Here is a 26,514-nt window from a genome sequence, read left to right on the forward strand (position 1 = left end):
CAAATGCTTTAGAGATTCTCTAGCAAGATTGCAAAAGCGGCACATTTGATTAATGTTTGCGTACTTTGGCCAAGAGCTTAATCGTTCTTTTGTACTTAGTGCGTTTAGTCTAAATCTCATGTACAAGGCTCTTGCGTGCTGATTTGGCAGATGCGTTAGATAGAAATGGCGTTGATTAAAAGCTTTCGCCTCGCCTCAGACTTTGTGCATTAATTTACACTTAGCTCTTAGGTCACAGGTCTTAATCCAATCCAGTCGCCAAATCTTCATCTTTGCTGCATCCGGATTTTCCAATAGCATAGCAGTAGTAATATCATACTCGCCTAACAGATCTTGACATAGCTGATTCCACTTGGCGAGTATCGTATAGTCTTTCGCAGTATCAGGCATGTATACAATTAGGAATTGGGGTGCTGGAGTCTTTAGCATCGTTTTACGGTAAAGGCTCAGCAAGTTCCAGAGAACTCTTGCATGTATTGAGATTAAGCCAAGCTCGTACCGTATACAAACAGTTGCAATACCCCTCGGTAGATGAAGTACACAAGACCAAAAGATGTTTTCTAGTGAGTTCCATAGTTCATTTCAGCAGCCGAAGGCATTTTCACCTCCGTAAATTAGACTCGGGACCACTTTCTGCTGAAAAAACATAATTGTCGGCTTCAGCGGAAATTTGCCATATTTGTTGTTAATTAAACATGCTTGGCTTGCTAATTGCCGACACTTACTTTTCACCACTTCTGTCCATGGTGCATCGTTTCTGCTTGCACTGATAGTCATACCTAGATATTTCATACGTTTTACGATCTGGATGCGTTCGTTGGCAATATACCAATGCTCTTTCGACCTCTTGCCATGGGCTCCTTGAAGAGTCTCCAATGTCAAAATTTCTGTTTTTAGTCTGTCGATTTGCAATCCGTTTGATGTTATGCAGGTATCTATAAGATTCATTTTTTCGTTGAAGACCTATTGGCGTTTGGTCTATTAAGACAAGATCGTCAGCGTATAGCAGGTAGTTAATGGGTACTCTGTGGATTTTTGGGGGGAACAGACTGTTGCCACAAAAGATCTTGTTCACATCCGATATAAACAGGTTGAATATAGTTGCTGCCAAGGGGCAGCCCTGCTTCACACCCTTAAGTGTGTTTATTTTTGCAGACAGAGTGCCCTTCAAGTCCAACCGAACTCTAATGGACGTCTCAGAGTGCAATTCCTGAATTGCACTCAATAAACTAGGCGGACAGTCCCATTTGACCAGTTTTTCCCACATCCTCTCTCTGTTGATACTGTCGAACGCCTGAGAGAGGTCAATCAGAGCCAAATAGATTTTTGTATTAGTTCTGAGTGCCTCCATCTTTAGGATATTTAATAGCAACAGGTTGAGGCCACAACCTACTCCTCTTACGAATCCAGCTTGTCTCTGGTCTATATGATTAGAATCTTTTGCCCACCTCACAAGTTTGCGTTGAAGCAGAGTTGCATAAATCTTCCCCACAACATCAAGAAGCGCTATCGGGCGATAGTTTTTAGGGTTGCTTCGATCACCTTTCTTAAAGATGGGAACCACAATAGCACTTTTCCATGAGTTGGGGGTAGTCTGCCCATAGTTCTGGGTTGCGTTTGATTGTGTAATTAGTTAGTCCATCAGGACCTGGCGCTCTGGATTCACTCAATCCATTAATTATTGAGAGAATTTCACCTCTTTCAAATTGCAGGTCCCATTTGGGTTCAGGCAAAAAGACACTGGTGCTTGCTGGATCGTCTTTGCTAAATAATGCAGAATAGAATTCAAACCAGGCTTGCTCACTGACAGCGTTAGCCTGTAGCGCGTATTGGGGTGTTACACAGTTGTTCAGTAGACTCCAGAATTCAGCTGAATTGCGCCCCTCCATTTTTGCCAACATCTTCTCAGAATCATTTTGCAGCATAATGGCCGCGTGTGACTTAAACCAGTGTTTGTATTTCTGTTTAATCATTCTTTGAGTTTGTTTTACATTTATATTGGAGATGTTTTTGATTTTCCTTAATTCCTGTCTCATCAGGCGTTTATGCTGCAACACACAAAGGTCGAATTTATGTTTATGATGCAATTGAACATGGCTCAATTTAGATCTTCTTTCTTCAAATTGAACTAAAAGATGTTGATATTCGAGAGCCTCAGTATTTCCTTTGAATTTTGATGTTATAGTCTCTACTTCAGTAGCTAAAAGATTAAGTCGAATCCTGCTTGGGCCTGTATTTACCTTAAAAGTCCATATTTGCTGCGGGCAGACACATTTTTTGTTAAGAGTCAGTTGCACCATTTCATGATCACTATGAACCATTTTTTGGACGTTTAGGTGCAGAACTCTCTTGAGAAGATTTCCGGTTACGAAGATGTAGTCAAGTACTGATGTTGATTCCTCTCTTCTCCAGGTTGGCTGCGCCGGGATATCACCTGTGGTGTTGCGTTTTAGCATATGCATGGCGCGCAAGTCCATTTAATCGCACCATTGAACTGCTTTAGGTTCTAGTTGAGATTTCTCATTCACGCAGACCAAGTTCAAATCGCCACAAACAATCAGATCCAACGGAGATTCTGTCCCAAGGAGGTCATCTATCAAAGTTGTCACAGTGTCAAGAAAAGACGATGCATATTTATTTCGATGGTTCCAGTATACATTAATAATATATAGGCGGTCAATGTTCCTTTCGTTAGATTGAGATACGCCAATTGTTGAGAGTTGAATAAAGGGAGACAGGTTCTGAGAGTCTATAATCCTGAATCCAGCCGCCTTTCTCACTGCTGTCAACAAGCCCAACATGGATCTTCCTTTGGCTTGGCGAATCGCCGGATTACAAGCAATTTCAAAGCCCTCTAAAAGAGGACTAGTACTTAGCCAAGTTTCCTGTAGGCACAGCAGATCCAAGTTAGTTGCCCATGATGTTTGAAACAAATGGCTAAAGCCTCTAGTGTTCCAGGAAGCCAGTCGGCAGAAATTTTGCGTCTCGGACGCCTGGCGTTATTTGTTCCCACTTTTATTTAAAGAGCCTGCAAGCCAGGACCAGTCAAATTCTTCTTGAGTTAAAGCGGTCTCACTTGCACTTTCTGCAGTCGTCATGCAACTGCATATGGGTCCATTCACAGTGATTCGTATACGTTCCCCTGTCAGCGTTGGTTTAGATGATTTTGCCACAGGGGTAGGCTTCAGAGCTGGGCTTTCAGACAATATAGCAGATAATCGTGTTTCAGGCTGCTGTGTGCAACCTCGACTCGTCACATCTACTGTGCTGCAGGGATCTCTTTTAGGAGTTAGCAATTGCAAGCAGCCATCTGCTCTTGATATATCCAACCCCAAGGACATTAGAACAGGCCCAGCATCAAGCAAAGCTTCAGCGATCAATTTTCATTGAAGGTGTAAGATGACAGCATCATTTTTCTTCTCGTCATAGAATTCTACAATTCTGAGGTCATCAGATTCAATTGCTCTTAGACTTGGAATCAAGTGACACAACCAGAGTACGTTGTGTCGATTTAAAATTAGGTCATCCGAGGATTCGATACGCTCGAGTAGCAGTCGTTGCAGACCATGAGAATCTTGTTTCACTGGATGAGTCTCTCTCTCCTTATTCACGTTTTGTTTCACTTTCGGTAATTTGTGCGTCTCTTGTTGTAACTTAAACTGAGAGTTAAATACTGGTCCCCTAGGAATCCTTCTAGGGTCACAAGATACACCAGCAAGATCAGGAAGCACCGTCTCGCTAGCTGTCTGCATATTTGCCTGTCCATTGCGTCTTATACTGCCAACCTTATTAAGCGGCAAAGCACTAGACGCTCTCGCCCTTGTTTCGAGCATCTTTCTTTTGTCCTCAAGCGTTACGAATTTCGATTTCAACGCCTCTTTTTCAGGTGATGAACTGGTTGTTAGTGGAATCAGTTGACATGTTCTGGATAAAGTCTGTAGTTCATCTAAGATTATCATTCCATTGTTATGCACATTAGGTAACATCATTGAGGGCCGCTTGCCGTCACCTACGGCCTGATTGGCCGCCAACTGTTGGTTGTTCTGCATCTGTACCGGGACAATAGATTGGCCCACTTTTGTGGCCATGGGTGGCAAATTCTCTTCTGCTGTTAATTCTTTGAGAACAAGCGTTGACCGTTCATGATCTACTTTTATTTCATTGTCGCACGGGTCCTCATCCTCGTAGGTTGAAACATTTATCAAAGTATCAGATATGTCACTGATCCGGGTGTAAGAGCCATTCGGATCCTTAACCGCTTTTGAGCTGCTTATTTCAGTTTGATTACGAGCTGGTTGTGCTGATGTTGTGTGCACACCATTCACCGTTATGTCCAAATTTTTAATGTTCCTCAGAAACTTAAGCGAGTTGTTGTTACGTCTCTTAACTTTCTTTTTCGGTTGGTTTTTAGTCTTCATTCCCAGGGTCCCATTTACGGAGTCGACTGATATATTCGTTTTCTGTAATTCCCCAGCAGGTTTGAATATAGAATATAACCCTGTGGGTTCCGCCTCAACGTTCCTTGCTACCTGAGGTAATACGGAGGAGCGCAGCTCCTGAGTGATGACTTCATTCGACGTCGATGGTCTTTGTGGATCTTGTAGTGCCAGGTTTGCCACATCTTGGGCCTCCATTACCACTTTGGCGAAACCAGACTTAGAACTAGTTACTTCACTACTAATCGGAGTTTGAATCTTTGATGCGTCCACACAGCAGTCGTTATTTTCATCCAAGGTGGCAATAGGGTGTTCCACAAGCACATTCGCCTTAGCATACGTTTGTTGGTCAGTGGCAGCCACTGTTGTTATCTGTACACCATTTGGAATTCTTGGAGTTTGGCACTTTGGACAAAGAGGATCACTTGTTTGGACATCACAGCCCTTATTTTTATGGAATATTTTCAAGGCTTCCTTAGCAACCTCTGCCAGTAGTTTTTTGTCAATATTTGCGTTTGTGATTTGATTTAGGAGAGCGGCCTCTGTTATATCTGACTTCCTAATCATCTCTTCAACCATGTTCTTATATTCAGACATTTCCTTTCCAAGGTTTGCTGAGTTATTAGACAACCTGCAGACCCCTGCAGACAGGTCTTTAATCGTGTCATTTAAACTTTCATATAATTTAAGAAAAGGAGCAATCGATATGTTTAAAGAGGACATTATCAAGGCTTGCAAATCTTGCGTTGTTGGCATATTTCTTACAGATTCAGACTCGGTTGCTTGTCAGGTTTCCTTCTCTTATTCAAGTTTCCTTTTCATTATTTATCCTTTTCAGATTAGCTTTGTGTGGGTGGGAAGTTTTCCATTATAGTTGGTTAGGCCTTGACTTGATGATTCAGAATCCTGGTTCTGACCCAAGGCAAGATGGAGCCTCACAGTGACAGCTCTGATTGGCTAGAAGACAATGCTGAACAACAATGAACATTCTAAACTGTCACTCTGTGCCTTTCATCATCAAAACCCCATCTGAGAGGACGTGTTCAGTGGCTGCTCCTGCTTTAGTATTAGGCCTGGTGGATTTTATCCTTCAGATCTCAGCAGTTGAGCGGCTACTTTCTTGGGGGTTCAGGAGAAGTCTTCAGCTGGCAGGAATTCGTTTTGGAAGATAGGAAAAGCAGGAAATCTTTGTGAATTCGCTAAGGAGATAAGTGACTTTATTTCTACTGTAAATCTGTTCATCTTAAATACAGTCTCCTTGAAAATTCGTTAAAAGTAGTGTTTCAACTAAAACAATTGAACTATCGGTGTGCGCTTGTGTTTCCAGTGCGGTGTTCCTTAGCGCGAGATTTTGACTGTAACGTGCGTATTCAAGTGAGCGCGTGCTTTCTAGCGTTTGTATTCCGAGCGCGAGCAGAGGTTGGTCTCGTGCCGTTTACAAAGCGCGTGTGTTTTATTGCGCGAGAGATCCTTTTCGCCAAAAGCTATACGCAGCGTGAAAACTACAAAGCGCGTGTGAAATACAAAGCGCGTGTGAAATATAAAGCGCGTGTGAAATACAATGCGCGTGTGATTTTTAGCGCGAGTATACAAAGCGCGTGTGAAGTATAAAGCGCGTGTGAAATACAATGCGCGTGTGATTTTTAGCGCGAGTATACAAAGCGCGTGTGAAATACAATTCGCGTGTGAAATATAAAGCGCGTGTGATTTTTATCGCGTGTGTACAAAGCGCGTGTGAAATACAAAGCGCGTGTGATTTTAAGCGCGAGAATCTGTTCGTCGCGTGCCTTGTGAGTGCGCGTGTGTTTTTTCCATCGCGAGTAATTTTGCGCGTGACAATCACTTCGTTGCTTTTGAACTCAATAGCGCGGGTGTTCTTATTTCGCGTGTCTCGCAGGAGAATATTATTGCGCGTGTGGACCATTGCGCGTGTGAATTGTTGCGCGTGTGGATTTTTGCGCGTGTGGATTACTTGGATCGCGCGTCTTCATCCGTTTGCGCGTGTTCTTCAACCAGGAAGATTTCTATGTGAAGTTCAACGATTAAGGGAAATAACCTGCGTGTGCAGTTAGCACGTTTTTTCCTCTTTCTTCAAGGATTCAAAGACTCAAGATAATTATAAATAGTTTGAAAAGTTTTGATATTACAAGAAAGAACATTTTAAAGACAATCTAATTGAACTACCAGTGCAAGTTGGAAAAAAGACAAACAAAGAACTAAAACTTCCAGTTTTGCCTAATGTAAGAAGTTGCTGGGAATTTCTAGTATCGCAAGTAAGAGAGATTTTCAGCATCTTATCCGCTTCTCTAAGAAATTTCAAGAGAAGAACCAGGTAGGATTCTCAATTATTAGTTAAGGATTAATTACTTCCCATTCATAAGGTTAAGTAAGTGAATTAAGAAAGTGTATATGTTATTCTTTATCCTCTGCAGGTTCAGCACTGATTAGCCTTGACGCAGTCTGCCTGGTGTTGTTTTGTTGTCCCATTCCCCCTTTCCCTTTGGGGTGTAGTTTACAGAGCTGTATTGAAAACTAGTTCTGGGAAATACATCTCAGGGGGATTGTCGGGGGTTCAGCAGCTTCCGCGGATACAGGACCTCTCAGCCTGACATTGCTTTACTAGGCACACCTTTCTTTTTGTGGTAAACAGGCCGTCTAATCTTAGGATACGGCCGCTCCATCAGCGAGGAGTCCGAAGACACTTGGCCGGCGAGGACGTTGCTTGGTGCTTCATCCGAAATACAAGAGTCATGCTCTATTTCTGGGGGCAGAGTGCAGTGAGGTGAGATGCTGTACACAAGCCTTTTAGCCTTTTTATTTTGAGAGCATCTCAAACTGGGTGATAGGCTTTCATCAAGTCTCGTACGCTTCATCAAGTAACCAGTTCCATTAAGCTGATGCTTCTCAATTAGAGGTTGTGTCCCACTGTCGACTTGCAAGCACTCACTTTCCACGTCAGCCGTTGTAGATACATCAGTGTTTTTACCAATTTTATCCTTGGATATTCTTTGTTGATTTATGCGAGTAAGATCAGCCAGCAATTCGTTGACCACCTCCAGCGAGTTTCTTCGCTCCCTACCATGTACTATGACAGTATCAGAGATGGGGTGAGTATTCCCTGAAACTTTAGGCTGGATGTCTAAAGCGGGACTCAGCCGCCTTATTTCACAGTTTCTCAAAGGTCTCCGAACCACCGCTTTGTCGTCAGCACTACCTGTAGAGTGACGTGGAACATCCAATGTATGCACAGCAGTAGACCGTGCAGAGTCTAGAGCCCCCAGATCACAACACTGCATCGACTCTTTAGGAGGCTCTGTTTCATAAAAAACACTCTCGCTGTTACTATTCAGAGAGCCGTCATCAGGCGACCGTCGGCAGAACTCGCTTGGAATCGGGCCAGCCAGTTCTGCTAATACATTGGGGTTCATACTAGTCCATCGAGGGGCAGTAAGTGGAGAGTTAATGGGACTGAGCCTTTCGAGCAATGTCACAGACAGATGGCCAGTCGCTGACTTCTTGCCTTTGCAATTTCTCTGGTTTACATCACAGGGGCGAGTCGAGCACATGTCAGACCCATCCAGCACACAAGCCGACCTTGCATCAACCGTAAGTTCGGCCACACGCGCCGAGGGCTCGTCGTTCACGTCAGTCTCAGCAGAAAATGAACCACAAGGCTTATCCGACAAACCAGACAAGGGGCTTGACAAGGGGCTTGACAGAATTTGCTGTGTGTGTTGATCGGCAAGTACACAACTTGCCACTTTGAGTGTGAATAAAGGTTCATGCGTGGCAAGTTGAACACAGGCATCCATGTTAGCACTTACTTGTTGAAGAGCAGCGGGAGATAATTCCGTGGAGACGTTAGTTGCGCTGGATGTCAGTTCAGCCGGCCCCTCCAATACAATGCTCACACTTTCAGCACAGACCGCCATATCAGCCTTGCCTCGTTTTCTTACGGCCGTTACTTCCAATGTGGCAGCTTCAGTCTTCCGCTGCGCCCGAGTTTTGGGAGAGAGGGCGGCCTTCATGACCTTCCCAAAGGAATACACGGGTCCTCACACCCCTCAGACTCCTAAGACTCCCAAGACTCTGCGCCGACTCCGCGCCCGCTCCGCGGGAGAGTCGGGTCTTTCAGCTGCACAGCTGCATGGCACGCCCACAGCCGAATCAGGAATCGAGCAGCAGTGTAGACAGACTGCAAAAACACAGCAAACAGGGAGACACTCCGTACACTCCCAAGACTCTGCGCCGACTCCGAGGTACGGCTTATGGTTTCTATACACCTCCTCTGTGAAGTGGGTAGCCACAGGCTCAATATGTGTGCAGTCCACTACTCCCAATACATTAGGCATGCCCGCAAGTGCATGGAAGCAGACATTGGTGGCATTGATCTGTGCCTGTGTGGTTGGTAGGGTGATGTGCTGGGACAGATGGGGCAGGAGGGCACCCAGGACCTGCACCAGCACAGTTGAAAATGCAGGCTGCGAGATGCCATACAGCTCACTAACTGAGTGCTGGAATGTGCCTGTGGCAAGAAAGTGCAACACTGACGCCACCTTCAACAGGGGTGTTTTGGCAGTCCGGATGCCTACGATGCTCTGGATGTCGTCCTGGATGAGCTCCACAAGTACCGGGATGGCCTCCCTGTTCAGGTGGTATAGAGTATGGATCTGTCTGTCAGTCAGTGCTCAGGGTATTGGTGAATGCCTCTGGGGCGCCCCTTGCATGCCATTGTTCATCTGCATTCTCCTTCTCAACCTCCTCCTCAACTGATATGATATGATATGGCATTTATAACACACCTATACACAAGTGTTTCACAACTATACACAACTGCCTCTCATCCTGTTGCTGCTGATGCAGCTCCTGCTCATAAAGCTGCACTCCTGCATGCAGCACACCCAGGCCCATAACTACTGCTACGAGATAGAGCAACATGGTTGTGTTGGCAAGTGTGTGTGGTCCTTTTCAGCAGTCCCAGTGCTTATTGTGTGCAGCTCAGGGCGTTGTGTGCACTTGTGGCCTGTTCCTCCACACCTGGGCCTGGTTACCGCCTGCTCCGTGGTGCTCGTGTTTCTGCCAAGGTTTTCCCAGTGGCACCAGAATTTTTGTGGCAGTGTTTCCAGGAAAACCACTGTTGTGATGCAGCCTTGTTACTGTGGCGCCAGTGTTTCCGGCACGGCTTCCAGAGGGTCCTGTTGTTTCAGTTCACTGTGCTACCGGCGATGGTAACCCAGTGGACGTAGTTACCGGCTCGTCGTTACTGGCGTTCCCTCTTGTAGTTTAGTTTAGTTTAGTTTATTATTTATATAGCGTGCCATACCCTGGGGCATCCGGGCGCAAACAGACAAGGATATGCTCAACTTAGTTACAGGTACATGATAAGTAGGAAAAATACAGACATCAACAGTGTTACAATAGGCAGGTATGTACAAGGAAATACAGACATCAACTATGTTACAATAGGCAAGTAAGTACAAGGAGAGGTCAGGAACAAAGGGAAACAGGTGCCTGTTTCCTGCATAGTTATGGGGCAGTAATATACAGTTATGTACAATGTGACATATCGGGTCACCAATGTCAGAGTGATGTGCTGCACATGGAACTTCAATCGCATAGTAAGTGAGCTCCAGGAGCAGAGAGTGGGAGTCAAAGGCGGAGCGTGGGAGTCAAGGGCGGAGCAATTAAAGGGTAGTGCAGGTTAGAGTAGAATAGTTAGATGTCATTGGCTCTCAGCCACCTGGTTAGGTTCTGTCTGAAGTTGGCGAAGGGCTGAGGTTCTCTGATGTCATGGGGGAGGGAGTTCCATAACTGTGCAGCCTTGACTGGGAAGCTATGTCCTCCTATAGTGGAGAGTTTGAAGCACGGGACTTGGAGGCAGTTTGCGTTAGCTGTTCTTGTGGCTCTGGATGAGGTTCTTTTACATAACCTGTCCATAAGGTATGGTGGTGCTTTATTATTGAGGCATTTGTGGGTGAGGGAGGCGATCTTGAGTTGAATTTGTTCAGATGTGGAGAGCCATTTGTGTTCTCTTCTTATAGAGGATATATTCTCCTTTCTGTTAATCTTGAGTGCTGCTCTCAAGGCATTGTTCTGGAGGACTTGAATTTTATGAATGTTCTGTTTATTTGCCCCAATGTAGAGTCCATTACAATAATTCAGTTTGGATAGTATAAGGGTTCTGGCAAGTGTATAAAGCTGTCTGTGGAGAGGAATTGTTTACTAGCTCTGATAAGTTTGCATGTGTATGCCGTAGCAGAGGCTAGAGAGTTAACTTGTTTGGTAAAGTTTATGGTGGCGTCTAGGTAGAATCCTAGGGTTTTCACTTCGTTAGCTACTTTTATGTTGTTCCCATCAATAATGAAGTTGGCATAATCAGGGCTGAGTTTGGATATATAGGTTGGGGTGCCTAGGATGATAATCTCGGTTTTATCATCGTTCAGGCATAGGCCGTGGGTGGCCATCCATGCCTGAACGATGCTATAGATTCTGTTCACTAGAGCCAAATCCTTGGCGTAAACTCCTGAGAGCGGGAGGAGGATCTGGGTATCGTCTGCGTAGTTAGTGTAGGCGATACCCAGATGATCCATTTCGTCAAAGAGGGGCTTCGTGAATACATTGTAGAGGGTGGATGACACACAAGATCCTTGTGGTACACCGCAGGTTATAGGGATCAGGTCTGCTGAGGCTGGTGGGGCGAAGACTCTCATAGTCCGGTTACTCAGAAATGACTTGATCCATGTTATAGCCTCATTTGAGAAATGGGCTGCAGAGTCAAGGTGGCTACATAGGACTGTATGGTCCACTAAGTCGAATGCCGCAGATAGGTCCCGAAGGAGGAGTAGGGCTGATTGGCCATTATCTCTGCATTCGTCTATTTGGGCTTTAAGATCTATTAGAGCTGTCTCAGTCCCATGCTTCGGGAGGAATCCTGATTGGCGGGTTCCGAGTAGGTGGTTGGATTCTAGGAAGTTTTGTATTTGCATGTAGGCCACTTTATCTAGTATTTTTAGAAGAAAGGGCACAGTCGTGATGGGCCTGAAGTTTGTGGGAATGGCAGGGTCGAGGGTTTGTTTCTTCAATAGTGGCAGTACCCATGACTCTTTTAGGTTATTCGGTATTATGCCTGTGGTAAAGGAGGAGTTGATAAGTTTGGTTATAAATGGCGATAGTTCTCGTGCAGCATCCTTGATAAATTGTGCTGGGCATTGATCGCCTTTACAGTTGGACGGTTTAAGTCCCAGAATGACCTTTTCTACCTCGATGGTCGATACCTTGGAGAAGCAGAATCAGGCTTTTTGATTGGGCTGTGGTGGTGGCGCAGAGCTCCGGGGGATGTGAGGCGTTAGAGATGCCTTCTTGAGAGCAATTTTAGTTTGTAAATTAGCTACTTTGTTTGTTAGGGCAAGTTGTATGCTAGAGCACCATTTTTTATCCTTGGTGCAGTTTTCTTGAGGTATAATGGGGGTTTCCAATTCTTTCAGAATACTGAACAATTCTCTGACACAAGATTTCGATTTAGATATTCTAGTATTATACGTTTCTTGTTTGGCTAATTGTATTCCTTTCTTGTAATGGGAGGAGGCTTTGGAAAGGTTGAGTTTATTTTCGACTGATGGGGAGAGTCTCCAAATGGTTTTCTTTTAGTTAGCCTGAGATTTTTTAGATGAGGCGTGAACCATGAGTTGAGGTGTTTTTTCGGTTTGCTGTTTCTTAGTTTGAGCGGAGCTATGTGGTCGAGGGCTGAGTTCATGGCTTCATTATACTGTTCAACTAACACATTAGGTTAGGATCCATAATGTCTGGGAGTGAGTTCAGTTTAGGTATTATGATGGGCATCAGATTTTCCGCTGTCATGAGTTTTTTGTTCCTCGTGGGCAAGGGTGGGGCAAGTGAGGACTGGACAGTAGCCGGGTTAGTCGTCACTGTGAATAATAGCAGGTGGTGGTCAGTCCAGATCTGAGGTACGGAATCCGTGATATTTACTTTGCAGTTATGTTCTGCTATCCAGTCAAGGATACGACCTTTATTGTGGGTGGGTAAGTTAACTTTCTGGGAGAATCCTAGCTCTTTCAGGGTCAGGGCAATCGCTGTAGATTGGATATCCTTAATATCATTGTAGCCTAGATTAAAGTCACCTAGCACTATTGTTTGGGATGTATTTTTTAGGTTATTTGACAGGGATGTAGAAATGTCCTCAGCGAAGGTTCCAATAGGGCCTGGTGGTCTGTAGATAAGGATGATGTTTAGTGTTTGTGAATTAGCGATGGCTATTTTGACCGTGAGGCATTCACAGGATTTCAAAGTGGTGGTTGTGATAATTCTCATGTCTAAGCTGATCTTAGCTATGATTGCTAGGCCTCCACCTCGGGAGGTGTGTCTGTCAGCTCGTAGAATTGTGTAGTTTTCCAGGACTGCTAATGATAGGGCAGGGCCTGCCGCGTCATGTAGCCAGGATTCTGAGATGGGCCAGGAAGTCTAAGTTGTCTGTAAGAATGATATCTGATATCTCTGTTGCGTGTGCGACTAGAGACCTGGTGTTTATAAGCGCTCCTTTGAGATAAGGTCTGTGGCTTTCTAAGTTTGGGCAGGTAGTATTATGACTAACTTTAGCGGTCTGTTTGGTGCCATTTAGTATAGGTCTGTTGGGATTGGAATATTTCCTGGTGGGATCTGCAGTAACCTTCAAGGGAAACTGTTTTTTTGGAGATTAAGTAGTTCAATTTTCTTAGCTGGAGGCTCATGCAGTTTTGATAGGCGGGCACGTAGTCTTTGTATGGTGGTATTATCTTGGTATTGGTTCATTTTAAATCCTGTATTAGGTTGTTGTGTGTCGAGCATGATGGGGTAAGGGAGATGGGTTGGAGAGGGCGTTGCGCACAGGCTCAAAGTGTTAGCTTTGGTGGTCAAGTTAAGTGTTAGTACTACTAGTATGATGGCGAGGGTGATATGCAGTGGTAGCCAAGGTGACCTGTAAACGGCTGTAGTACGTTTACCAAGACCTAGGGTGTACATGCTAAGTGGCTGAGTAGAGGCAGGCTAGGAGTGACTAACAGGCTAGGTGCGGTTTCAGTAGTCAGAATACAATTTAAAATGGCTAAGTACAGGCAGATAAATGTGACTAACAGGCCAGGTGCAATTTCAGTAGTCAGAATACAATTTAAAATGGCTAAGTACAGGCAGGCTAAATGTGACTAACAGGCTAGGTGCAATTTCAGTAGTCAGAATACAATTTAAAATGGCTAAGTACAGGCAGGCTAAATGCGACTAACAGGCTAGGTGCAATGTCAGTAGTCAGAATACAATTTAGAATGGCTAAGTGCAGGAAGGCTAAATGCGACTATCAGGCTGGGTGCAATTTCGGATAGCAGGCCATAGATAGGTTAAGTCCAGTTAGTGGACTAGGTGCAATTGCGTAAGTCGGAGTGCAGATAGGCTATAATTATGCTATTAGCGGGCTGAATGCAGTAACATCTGACAGAGTGTAGCAAGACTAGGTGCAGCTATCTGGCTATGAGCAATTCTAGATGCCACCGTAAAGACAGGCTAGATACAGATAGCAATTTCTATTAGCAGGCTCGCATAAGCATGGGTCAAGTTCTCTTCTCTCTCAGGAGAGACCATAGTATAATGTTCAACAATCAAACAAGGGGTTAGACATGTGCATTTTTCTGAGTACATCCAAACATTTGCAGCCATAGGCACCTGAGTTGCTGCTGAGGTGCAGCGTCTTAGTGGGCAGGCATAAAGCAGGTGGGAGCAATTAAGCGTAGAACAAATATTTGTGCAGATCGCTCATTGAGTGAATAATCAGAGCAGGGGGTGCAGTATACAAGCTAGCAATCTGAGGCATAGTGATATGTGGCGGTATACATTAGTGGTAGTCCATATGCTTGTGTCAGCGGTATATAAACAAGAATAGTAGCCGGGAAAATAAGGTCACTGAGAGTGGCTGTATTGGGAAGTAATGATAAGGCGCGTAATCAGACAGTACCTTAGGATTGTGCCTTGAATTCAGATCCGGCGATGCAGGGGTTCTGGCAAGAAGCAAGATCAGGCTAAGACAGGAAGTAGCCTTTGTTCCTCCTTGCCTTTGTTCCGGATGCCGGCTCACGCCTCCCGGCTCCGGATTGGGTATTTGTAAATCGTAAAGGCCCATCAGGGGATACGTAGCCAGGCAGGCTGGTGGTGCAGATCAGGCAGTAGGCATCAGGGGGCTAGGTGGCCATCTTGAAGTGGCCGCAATGTGCATTTGTCGAGGTGCACACGAAGGGAATTGGCTTTAGTACCAATTTCTGCAGCTTCGCACGGCTGGATGGGGAGAGCACGGCGTTGGTATGTGAAACCTACGCTCGTAGCACATAATAGCGCGGATGAAGGTGCAGTCGGCGGTCAGGGCGGAAAATAAGCCCAGGGCTTACCTTGCTGAAGGGAAGCTCCTGCTTCACCTTCACAAGGCCGAGCACTGCTCCAGCAGTGAGGATGGGAGCTCCTGCTCCGTGCAAGGGTAGATGTGGATGGAACAGTGGTGCGGTCCAGAAAGAGTGCTGATAAGGAAATGACCGGCACGTTATTTTCGGACCACCACACTTGTAACAAGGTCCTATGACATTATTCTGAGCCTATGCTTGGATTTATTGATGCTAACATTTAGGCAGTTATAATAATCAATTACTTACATAGCATTTCCACCAAAGCAATTTAAGCAAAACACTCATATAAAATGATTATCAAGAAAACAATATTAATACTCATTTGTCGACCTCAGAAGGATAAAAGGATGAGTAGAACTTATTAGGATTCAAACCTGTGACCTGCAGATCATATAGATGCCAGCAGTGAGCACTTAATAATAATGATGTGATATATATGTAGCGCTTACGCCTAAGCGCTTTACATATATTATATATACATACAATATCACCCAATCAGAGTTGGCACTCATTTATCGACCACGAAAGGATGGCAGGTTGAGTTGGCCTTGACGTGATTCAACCTGCGATTTGCAGATCATACACAGATCGCAGCAACGAGCATTCAATGCACTGATCTATTTTACTGGCTAACTTTAATCCTCTGAGCTATCTTACCAGAAATTTCTCCTTAAATGTGCGTGTCACAGACAGCATTTGGTAATGCATTGGCTCTGGGGGCTAAATGTCTTATTAATGTAACTCCTATTATTACAGTGCTTAGAAGATGGAGGAATATGGCATGGTCCAGTAGTAAACATGATAATAGTAATGTTATATTTCTTTTTTTTAAAGGACTGGATGGGACAGGTAAGCGTAGTGGGTCGGTATCCTAATAAATGTTTCTTTTTAGCAGCACAGATGATTAAACAGCATACTGGATAGCTCAGAGAGTTAAAAGCTCAACTGTGACATGTGGGTGGTGAGTGGATACCTGCAAAAGGAAGAGGACTGGCTTTGAGGGTCTAGAGCACATAAGGTTTACCCTTCAATGACATGACGTCTGCCTACAATCCTTAGAAAGCATATTGGGAATCATGAGAGCCTGAAAACCTCTGGCACCACCCGATAATCATGGCGAGTATATTCAAACTCTCATGCACACTCGTAAAAGTCCACAGTTCATTTTATAAGGACAATGGGGGCCTTGGCAAATGGCATTAACTGTCCACAACTGACAGGTACAGGTAAATTGGTGACCCTGACATGCACGGCTCTCTAACCTTATGTCAAATGGTTGTGACCGAGAGTCTCCTGGCACCATTTGATTTATCATCAACTTAAAAGAGAATAATGAAATTGTAAATTGATTGGAGATACACGCTGATGCTGGGTTAGCACGTACACTTATATAAATGGCAAGCCTTGATGTTATACTACTACACGCCTCAATACAATTTTAACCACAGTCCTTAGTGCAAGAGTACTAAAGCCCTTCAAACATGCATTGAGACATTTCCACCACACAACATTATCCAGTTCAAGCATACATTGAGATGGTTTAATATGCTACACACCTGCTCGCTTCTTCAGATCTTCTTCCAGACTGGCCAGCTGTTGGTCATAAGAAGACCGCAGGATGCTGATATCTTCCTCGAGCCGTGCACGTGATTTCTGTTCAGCCTCAAACTCTGCTTTCAGCTTTGCAAATTTCTCTTCATATTCCTGTGGGAAAAGGCAAAGCCAATGCATGAAGAGTTCTACGAACATCCTCAATGACTATATAACCCATTGCTATTTGTGAATGATAATGTCTGCAGTTGTAATGGAAGAATGGCTGTATATGCTGTGTGTGCTACTGTTTCACATTTGCCTCTGGGCTCTGTGGAACTGATGTACTCTGGTTCCCTGTACCCACATCTGCACCATAACTGCTCTGTGATTATATTCCCTTCACCTATCTGTGCTCTGTGGGAAGGATATTCTTGTGTTCCCTGTGCTCATCTCTGCTGTGAACGATGAAGTATTTAGGCTCCTTAATGTAATTGCTCATTGAGAGTGAGAAGCATGCCACCCCTGTGAATATCAATGCTCTTTCAAAAGGATGAACTATGGTTTCCTGATCTCATCTCTGCCAAATAGATATTTTCATGTTGCCTGCACTTGTCCGTAAACTGGGAGAATTAGATACTAATGTTACCTGCACACATTGCTTATCTACAAGAAAGAGATGCGTTTTTATATTTGTAATGTCATCTTTGATCTCGTCCACGGTGGTGGCGCAAGTTATGGTTGCTTAGCTTACCATAACTGGTGAATTTCAGGGGGTTTTCTATTTTACTTGTAACCATAATGTCCCTTTAACAAAGTTCTTTCAATAAATTTGATAGGTTTTTAGTAGCGCAACTTAACCATAACGTCCCTTTAACAAAGTGTTTTCATTGAATATATATATATATATATATATTATATGGCCTGCGGTAGCCGCCATGTAGTTATGGTTAAATTGCTAATATATATATGTCATCTTTGATGTCCTGGGTGTTAGTCTTAGCAGTGCACGGTGGTGGCGCGATTTATGGTTGCTTAGCTTATCATAACTGGCGAATTTCAGGGGTTTTTCGATTTTACTTGTAACCATAACGTCCTTTTAACAACGTTTTTTTTTACTGAATTTCATAGGTTTTTATTAGTGCAACTTAACCATAATGTCCCTTTAACAAAGTTTTTTCATTGAATATATATTGGATACATTACGCATCGTAATCGTATTTCTGATGCTTGTATCTGCTTAGATTCACATGCTGTGCATAGGCCGACATTTAGTGGAAGCTGCGGAGTATTACAGTTTGTTTTTTGAAACTCGAAAATGGGCGTCGACACAGGGCGTGCCAGTAATACTATCCCTAGTGTGACGTCCACTGTACCCATGATCCCTCACGCGTGTAGGACCCTCAGATTGTATTTTTTCTGACATGAGGTAGCATGAGGAGAAGCGCGAGTACAGATGATCCAAGCAGATATAAAGAAAGGTAAGACTACAAGCATCCATGCGCCTTCTCTCAGAGGGGAGGAAGGGTGGGTCGCATGTGAATCTAAGCAGATACAAGCATCAGAAATATGATTACGGTGATTAATGTATTCCTTCTGAGGCTTGTGGCATCTGCTTAGACCACATGCTGTGCATAGATTAGCGAGCAAATAAATGTCTTAGAACCGCTTGTCCCACTTGGGTATCTCTCTTGGAATGGGTGTCAATGCAGTAGTGCTGAGTAAAAGTGTGAATAGAGCTCCAAGTAGCTGCTTTGCAAATGATGTCAAGGGGGACATTTGCAATGAAAGCCAGAGTGGCCCCAATGCCTCTTGTAGAGTGGGCTCTTGGTGTGAAAGGCAGAGTTTTTTTCAGAAAGGGAGTAACACAGCTGGATACAATTAATAATCCACTTAGAGATGGCACCTTTAGAGACGCGATCCCCCTCTCTGCCTGTAGCTACGGAGACAAGCAGTTGGTCTGTTTTCCTTAGCGGTCTGGTCTTGTTTACATAGTAGAGGACCGCCCTACGCACATCTAGGGTGTGTAGTTTCACCTCAGCCGAGCTCTGTGGGTCTTGGAAGAAAACCGGAAGCTCGATGGACTGGTTCACGTGGAATTTAGAAATAAACTTTGGTGAGAACCTAGGGTGTGTGCGTAAAACCAGTTTATCTTTATGGACAGTAAAGAGAGGATCTTGCACTGACTGAGCCTGGATTTCACTGACCCTTCTTATAGATGTAATAGCTACTAAGAAGGCCGTCTTATAAGTCAGGTGTTTGAGACTGCTTTTATGCATGGGCTCGAATGGGGGGCCCATGAGTTTAGATAGCACCACGTTAAGGTCCCATCCTGGTGGTGGGTTAGAAATAGGAGGGTGAAGTCTCTTTACTCCTTCCATGAAGGCTTTAACTACTGGTACTTTCCACCACAACACCTTGTTATGGGAAGTGGTGTATGCCGACAGGGCTGCCAGGTGTACCTTTAGTGAGTTAAAGACCAGTCCTGCATCCAGCAGGTGGAGCATGTATGTAACAATAGTGGAAGGAGTGCAATCAACTGGGTTGATTTGTTTATTCTGGCACCAGATAACGAATCTCTTCCATTTGTCAAAGTAGCAGTGCCTCGTGTTTGGCTTCCTAGATTCTTTTAGGATGTCCATACACCTCTGAGGTAAATTGAGATGTCCGAACTCTATGACCTCAGGAGCCATGCTGCCAGGTTCATTGAGTTGGGTTGAGGATGCACTGTTTGACCTTGGTGCTGGGACAGTAGGTTGTACCAGGCCGGAAGATTGATTGGTTCGCACACGGCTAATCTGCGTAAGTGTGGGAACCACGGTTGTCTCGCCCACATGGGAGCAACCAGGACGAGCGTCATAGACTCTCTTCACCTGGGCATTGTCTGTTTTCGCTTGTGGCGAATAGGTCTACAGTGGGGAAACCCCACTGAGAGAAGATATCTTCTATGACTTCTCTGTGAAGACACCATTCGTGTTCCTGGGGCAGGGGGTCTCTGCTTAGAGCATCCGCTAGAGAATTGAGATCTCCTGGAACATGCGCCGATGACAGGAAGAGGTTCCGTCTGAGTGCCCATATCCAACTTTTCTAGGCACGCTTGGACAGATTTGGCGAACGAGTCCCTCCTTGCTTGTTCAGGTAAAACATGGCTGTAGTGCTGTCCGTCCGGATTTGCACTGACAGATTTAGCAGGTAGGGCTTGAATGCTTGAAGCGCTCTGAATACTGCCAGAAGCTCTAGCAGGTTGATGTGATTCTTGGCCACTGAGTGAGACCAGAGACCTTGAGCTGTGTGGTGGAGATGGTGAGCTCCCCACCCTGTCAGGCATGCATTGGTTGTGACTACCGCCTGTATCTCGGGATCGTAAAAGGGTTTCCCCTTGGACAGATTTTCTCTTGTCCACCAGTTTAGGCTTTGTACAAGTGTTGGCGAAACGACCACTAGATCGTCCCACTGACCACTTGCCTGAGACCACTGTTTCGCCAACCATTCCTGCATGGGACGCATGCGCAGGCGCGCGTGGGGGACCAGGTAAATACATGACGCCATTAGGCCCAGCAACCGCATTGCTTTACGTACCGTTATCTGGCGACCGGGGTGATATTGCGGAATTTGCAGCAGTATATTCCGAAATCTTTCCTCGGAAGGAAAGGTCAACCCCTCTTGAGTGTCTAGGATAGCTCCTAGGAACTGTTTGGAGGTGCTTCGCACCAGACTTGACTTTTTCTCATTTATTGAGAAGCCCAATTCGAAGAGGAGGTTGATTGTCCTTTGAATGTTTGTTCTGCAAATGACTGGGGTCTCCCCCGTGATGAGCCAGTCGTCCAGATAAGGGTACACCGGGGTTGCCTCCCTGCGTAGGTGTGCTGCCGCCACTGCCAGTACCTTGGTGAATACCCTTGGAGCTGAAGCTATCCCGAAGGGCAGTACCTTGAACTGGTAGTGCCGACTGTCCATCTTGAAGCGCAAGTACTTTCTGTGTGCTGGGAACATGGAAATATGAAAATAGGCATCTTTCATGTCCAATGTTGCCATGTAATCCCCCTTTTTTAGGAGGGGGATTGCCTCTTGGAGAGTAGTCATGCGAAATTTTTGGGGCTTGACATACTTGTTTGCAGGCCGTAAGTCCAATACTGGGCGCATTGTCAAATCTGTTTTTGGCACAAGGAAGTAAGTTGAATAAATACCCTTGTTTACCTGGTGTCCCGGGACGAGTTCTATCGCGTCCTTTGCTAGCAGATTGACGATCTCCTCGAGGAGGATCTTCTGGTGTTCCAAATAATGTATTCTTTGTCGTGGAGGATGGTTCCGGGGACGCTCTAACAGTTCTATGCAGTACCCAGCGGATACTGTGGACAGCACCCATCTGTCTGACGTGATCCCTTTCCCAAACTTGGGTGAAGTTGGAAATGCGTCCCCCTACTGGGGTTGCGTGAGAAGGGACCCTAAACGGAGCATTACTGTTTTGGTGGAGGCGTGCCGCCTCCTTTACTGGGACTGCCTCTACCTTTACCACATCTTCTTTTATTACCCCTGCCGTAACCCTGGGTAGACTGTTGGTTATTATTGTTCCACGGTGTACCCAGCCCCTGGAAATAGTTAGATCCTCTCTGGGAATTTTGGCCACGTGGGCGACGAAAATTGCCATTCCCTCTCTGATTAGGGGGTTTGTTGGTTAGTTGGCCTAGGGATTTGAGTGTCTCATACTCGTCCTTGGCATTTTACAGGGCGTCCTCGACCGCCTTACCAAACTACAGATCCGGCTCCACCGGTTCATCTAACAAAGATGCTTGGGTTTCAGCCTTGAATCCAGACTGCCATAACCAAGCGTGTCTCTTGATAACAGTTCCTTCTGCTATCAATCTGCTGGCGTTATCTGTGGCATCAAAGGTTGCTTTTAAAATGCAACTGGACACGGCTCTTCCCTCCACCGCAACTCGTGCCAACTGGCTCTTTAAGGGTTCTGGGGCGGAGTCTATGAGTGCCGCGACTTCTTCCCACTGATGGCAGTTGTAGCTGGCCAACAGGGTGGTGGAGTTGGCAATCCTTGCCTGGTAGGCGGAAGTGGAGGCTACTTTCCTGCCCAAACCATACAGTTTCTTGCTCTCCTTGTCGGGAGGAGCTTCGGACGATGACAAGGGTCTTCCAGCCCTCTTACGGGTGTTTGCAACAATCAGGGAGTCTGGTTTCAGATGCCCCCTTATATACAGTGGGTCTGATTGGGCTGCCCTGAAAAGTTTCTCAATCCTGTGGTTCACTGCCCTGGTGAGGTTAGGATTTAAAAGTGAAGGGTCTATTCTTCTCTGAATAGACTTAAGGATAGGGTTGGCCTGAGCAACAGGCCTCCTTTCTCCCACTAACTCTTCGGCGAAGTCCCTCTCCTCTTGAGCACCCTGGGTGTCAATGTGGAAATGTTCTGCCGCTCGGGACAGAACTTCATTCAGGAGAGGTTGCCTGTCGACAGGGGAGTCGGTAATCGGGGGTTCTTTCTCTACCGGGGAATCTACTCTGTAGGTCTCAGGGTCTTCCTCTTCCTCTTCTTGGTCCTCATCATCCCCATAGTAACCCGTACCAGTTTGCTCTTCCAACATGCCCAAATCTGGATCCTCGCAAAAGGATGTCTCCCCTTGAAATTGGGAGTAGGGCTGTATATAGAAGGGGTCCGAAGACCGTGTTCGGGCTTCAAATCGGGACTTCTTACTTGGAGGTACTGGATCCTTAGAGTCTGAGGCTGCTGACCCGTCGGGAGTATAGGAGAGAAAGTGTTCAGGGTTTTTTGCGTAAAAATCTGCCAATGAAGACATCCTTGACATCACCCTGTCTATGTCATCACTAGACCATTCTCTAGAACTGGGAATGATCTTTTCTGGGGCTTTCTCCGCCTTATCCTGACTAGACCTAATGGTTTTAGCAGGTGTCCTTGGGATAACAGAGGACTGGGACTTGTCTGTCTGTTTATGTGGAGTGGGAAGTTTTTGAGGTGTGTGAGGAGGCTGAGACTGCTTCCTCTGTTGTTTTCTCCCCTTCCTGTGGGCGGAAGAGTGTTTTCCCTGTTTTTTCACCCCTACGGAGCATTCCGACGCCTGGTGTCGAGGTTCGGGGGTAGTGTCCCTATCTTTAGAACGTGAATGTAGGGACTCGGAAGCCGCCATTACGTGGTCTGCGGGCGCCGACTCCTGGAGTGCGGTCTGGGGATGGAAGTCGGCTTTGTCTTCAGACGATCGAACTTCCGTTACCTTGGGGAGCGAGGCACTCTTGGCAACAGTGGATGATTGCCTGGAGTCATGCGGTGATCTAGATCGAGAACGCCCAGAGGACACCGATTCGGACCGTTCTCTATATGCCTCTTTCCGAGAACTCGACGTGCGCGTCGAGTCTCGGTTGGACTTCATGTATTTTGTAGAAGTGTTGTGGGTAGCGCTTGTGTCGCTGGGGGTCTTCCCCATAGCCGCCCTGCCGGACGACCCTCCGAGGTCGGGGACTTGCGCTCGGCTGTCTCTTGAAGCCACGTCGCCCTCGCCGTCTGAAAGCACAGCGTCGCTGCCATCGCTGAAGGCGCCCTCCGCTGCCATGGCCTCCTGACGCCTGGCGTGGTGGGCCCAACGCTTGATCGAATGGTCCTTAAGTCTTTTCGGTTTAAACCTGCTACACGCTCTGCAGTTTGCCTCGGGGTGGTCCCTCGGCAAGCAGCGATTGCACGTGGCGTGCCTGTCGACCCGAGGGTACTTGCGGTTGCACTTGGGGCAGAATTAGAAAGGGGTACCCTCCATACGCACCTTGTGGCAGCGGGCTAGTAAGTGTAGGACTATATAAGAATGTACCTATATACCAAAAGAGTGTAGAGTATGCCCACCCCCCACTCTCCCTACTTGCAGGGCCGAGGCCAGAGGCCTTCCAAGGCCCGGGCCGAGGCCGGAGGCCTTCCTAGGCCCAAATCCGTTGTGCAGCTGTCGACGGTCGACTTCTTCTCTAGGCCAACGTGGAGTGTGGAAGTTCGGTGACCCAACGTTGGGGTGGAGAAATGGGTAAATATAACAATATTTAGCAAAAGTATGGCTAAGGCCAGGGAACTCCGCGAAATGCTTCCGACCAGTATGGCGGAAAAAAACAATCTGAGGGTCCTACACGCGTGAGGGATCATGGGTACAGTGGACGTCACACTAGGGATAGTATTACTGGCACGCCCTGTGTCGACGCCCATTTTCGAGTTTCGAAAAACAAACTGTAATACTCCACAGCTTCCACTAGATGTCGGCCTATGCACATGTGATCTAAGCAGATGTCACAAGCCTCAGAAATATATATATATATATGTATATTTGTTATCAATAGTGGAATTTTCTGTTTGAGTCATTACTCTATTTGATATATATATCCCTACTAAGTGAGACAATATGAACAGCTTGTGCATCTATACTATGACCTTTTATTTATTTGTTTTGTCACAAGATGAGGCCATAGACCCACATTGCAGAGCTTGAGTTGAATGTGAATGAGGACGTGGGCCTCCAACAATGGAGGAGATTAAACAGCAGAAAGCTTTTGTGGTATGTCACATGTGCAATTAATATGAGGTTTCCTAGTAAGATCCTTATTAAAGGTAGCTTTGTAGTCCTGATGATAGCTTGATACTTGTCAAATGCCTTCTTTAGAGAATTCATCTTAATGCACCCTTTAAACGATGGCAATCTGCATAGGGCTGTGCGTTCAAGGTCTTCCTCGGTTATTTGTGCAACACTTTAGTGGCTTCCCCAGGCTTCTTGCCAAGGAATTTGTATTAGGCAATACACGTATCTCTGCCTCACCCTAGGTGATGTCCGAGTACATAACAGGTAATATCTTCTAAAGCTATTCAGATAGTTTCATCATAGTGGCTCCTCCGATGTACACTGTACTTTGCTTTGAATAGTATTATTTGTGCTACTGGACCTAGTGGAGTTCTGTCAGCACTGAGTGGTACAGTCCAACTTACATAGTTTCTGGCAAATATTAGTGCTTGATTTTGGATCCTTTTGGATTCAACTGGGAGAGGGCTGACCATATTTTAGCCACGCAATCTTTGTTATGTTTTCTTGAGATAAAGGGAGCTGAACCCAATGACTGAACTTGATTGGGGAGGATCCTTTCATTAGATCTGCAAGGATTGGTGGTGTCTGCAAAAAGGATTTTTGTGGTTGGGACAGATTGTGGTGGGTGCAAGTGGCACACTGTGTTGTGTATTGATCCAACAGTACCTCTGAAAGAGGTAACATGCAGAATTCTTTGAGGATCGGGTTGATTATGAAGAAATGGTGCTGGCTATTTGTATTGCATGTCACATTATGGTGCAATACCGCATGCCCTTGATTGGGTTGACGATGCGCAAGTAGGAAAAATGACTTTTCATATTTCCCCTAAAGCCACTATCCATTTAGTGTTGGCCTATAGACCTCCTAGCCCCTGTAAAAAAAATGCCTGGATACTTTTGATGCCTTCCTCAGCAGTGGGGGGAGCAAATATAAAGAAATGCTCTTGGTTGGTGACTGGAACATCTGGTTAGATGACCAGACAAAACCAGATTCTAAAGAACTATGGGATCTATTGAATATCCATGGCCTGCATTCGTTGGGAACACAACCCTCGCATATAAAGGGCCATTGTTTGGATGTTATTATAGCAAGATGTGAACATGCTATAATGAAGGATATTGTGCTAGTCTACTGGTCCGATCACTATGTGAAGTTCTTTACAATGAGTATCCCCAATTGGGTTAAAGCTAATACCAAGGATAGATTGTCAATACATTCTCAGAAAGCCAAGGATCTGGATAAAATCAGTGGCAATGAAATTACTGGGGCTCTTGCTTCTATTGATTCTGCATTGTCATGTAAAGATTTTTTCGCAGCCGCAGCATCAATTTGAGGCACTATTTGCAATAAAATGGCCCGCTAAAACCGGAAATTAAGAAAGTTTCTCAACCTTTGTTCTCACAGAATTTGTGTTACCTGCCTAAAATAGTTAGCAGGACCAATCAGATTTGGCAAAAGAAGTCAACTTTGGAGAATAAAATTCCAGCTAAGAATGCATTACTGGAATACACGTCAGATATTTTTCTGGCCAAGAAAGATTTTCTGGGTAAGAAACTAAAAACTGCTAGTAATCAATCAAAGGAACTGTTTTCCATAATATCGAAATTCTGTAATTCAAGCTGCAGCACTGCCTGACTCTTCTGTGGTGCAGGCTCATTTTTTCTTTGTGGATAAGGTTGAACGGACAAGGGCCGATATTGAGCAAGTGGCTATTACAAATCCACCTGTGCCCCTGCATAATCAATCAGTAGGCAATCCGAATGATCTACAAAATCAGACAATAGCACCAATTTTTGATTTTCATCCGGTTGCGTAAAATGATATATTTCAACTTATGATGACTCTTAAGCCTACCATTGACTCTTTATCTACTTTGCCGGCTTATGCAGCTTTGCCGGCTTATTGGTGCAGGAACTCACTACATTTATGACTATTTTTGTTAACAAATCACTGCTAAGTGGGACTAGTCCAGAAAGTTTAAAGCTTTCAACTGTCTCGCCTTTACTGATAAAGCCATCACTGGACGTGGAGATTCTTCAAAATTACCGCCTCATTGCAGGGTTACCATGGCCAGACAAAATTCTTGAAAAGGTCGTTGCTAATCAGCTGCAGAAATTTGTTGAACGGGAATCAGTATTAGACAAGTTCCAGTCTGGATTTAGACCAAAACACGGAACCGAGACTGCTCTCATGGCTGTTCAGGATGAATTGTTAAGGGCTGCGGACCAAGGGGAACTTTCACTTTTGGTGATGTTGGACTTGGCCGCAGCCTTTGACACAGTGAATCATGGCATCCTTTTGGAACGATTACAGGAGGTAGGAAGAGTTTCTGAGTTGGCATTAGGCTGGCTCAGGTCTTTTTTGACCGTCCGTCAACAGCACGTGAGATTGGGGGAGTTCCTGTCGGACCTCATCAAGTTAAATTGTGGAGTCCCGCAGGGATCCTCCCTGTCCCCACTGCTATTTAATCTGTACATCTGGCCTCTCCTGGAAATCTTGAGACGCTATGGGCTAAACTTCCACTCATACGTGGACGCTACCCAGATT

General features: G+C 45.4%; 1 protein-coding gene across 1 annotated transcript in view; it reads right to left on the bottom strand.

The window, feature by feature from the left end:
- KIF17 (kinesin family member 17) overlaps positions 1–26,514 on the bottom strand; it is a 1,103,253-nt gene that overhangs the window by 616,399 nt on the left and 460,340 nt on the right. Inside the window, exon 7 of the mRNA XM_069610326.1 lies at positions 16,426–16,573. Coding sequence (XP_069466427.1) covers positions 16,426–16,573 — 148 coding nt within the window. The remainder of the gene's footprint in view (positions 1–16,425; positions 16,574–26,514) is intronic.

Source organism: Ambystoma mexicanum, chromosome 8, assembly GCF_040938575.1.
Source record: "Ambystoma mexicanum isolate Mex_15411 chromosome 8, UKY_AmexF1_1, whole genome shotgun sequence".
NCBI classification, from domain to species: Eukaryota; Metazoa; Chordata; class Amphibia; order Caudata; family Ambystomatidae; genus Ambystoma; species Ambystoma mexicanum.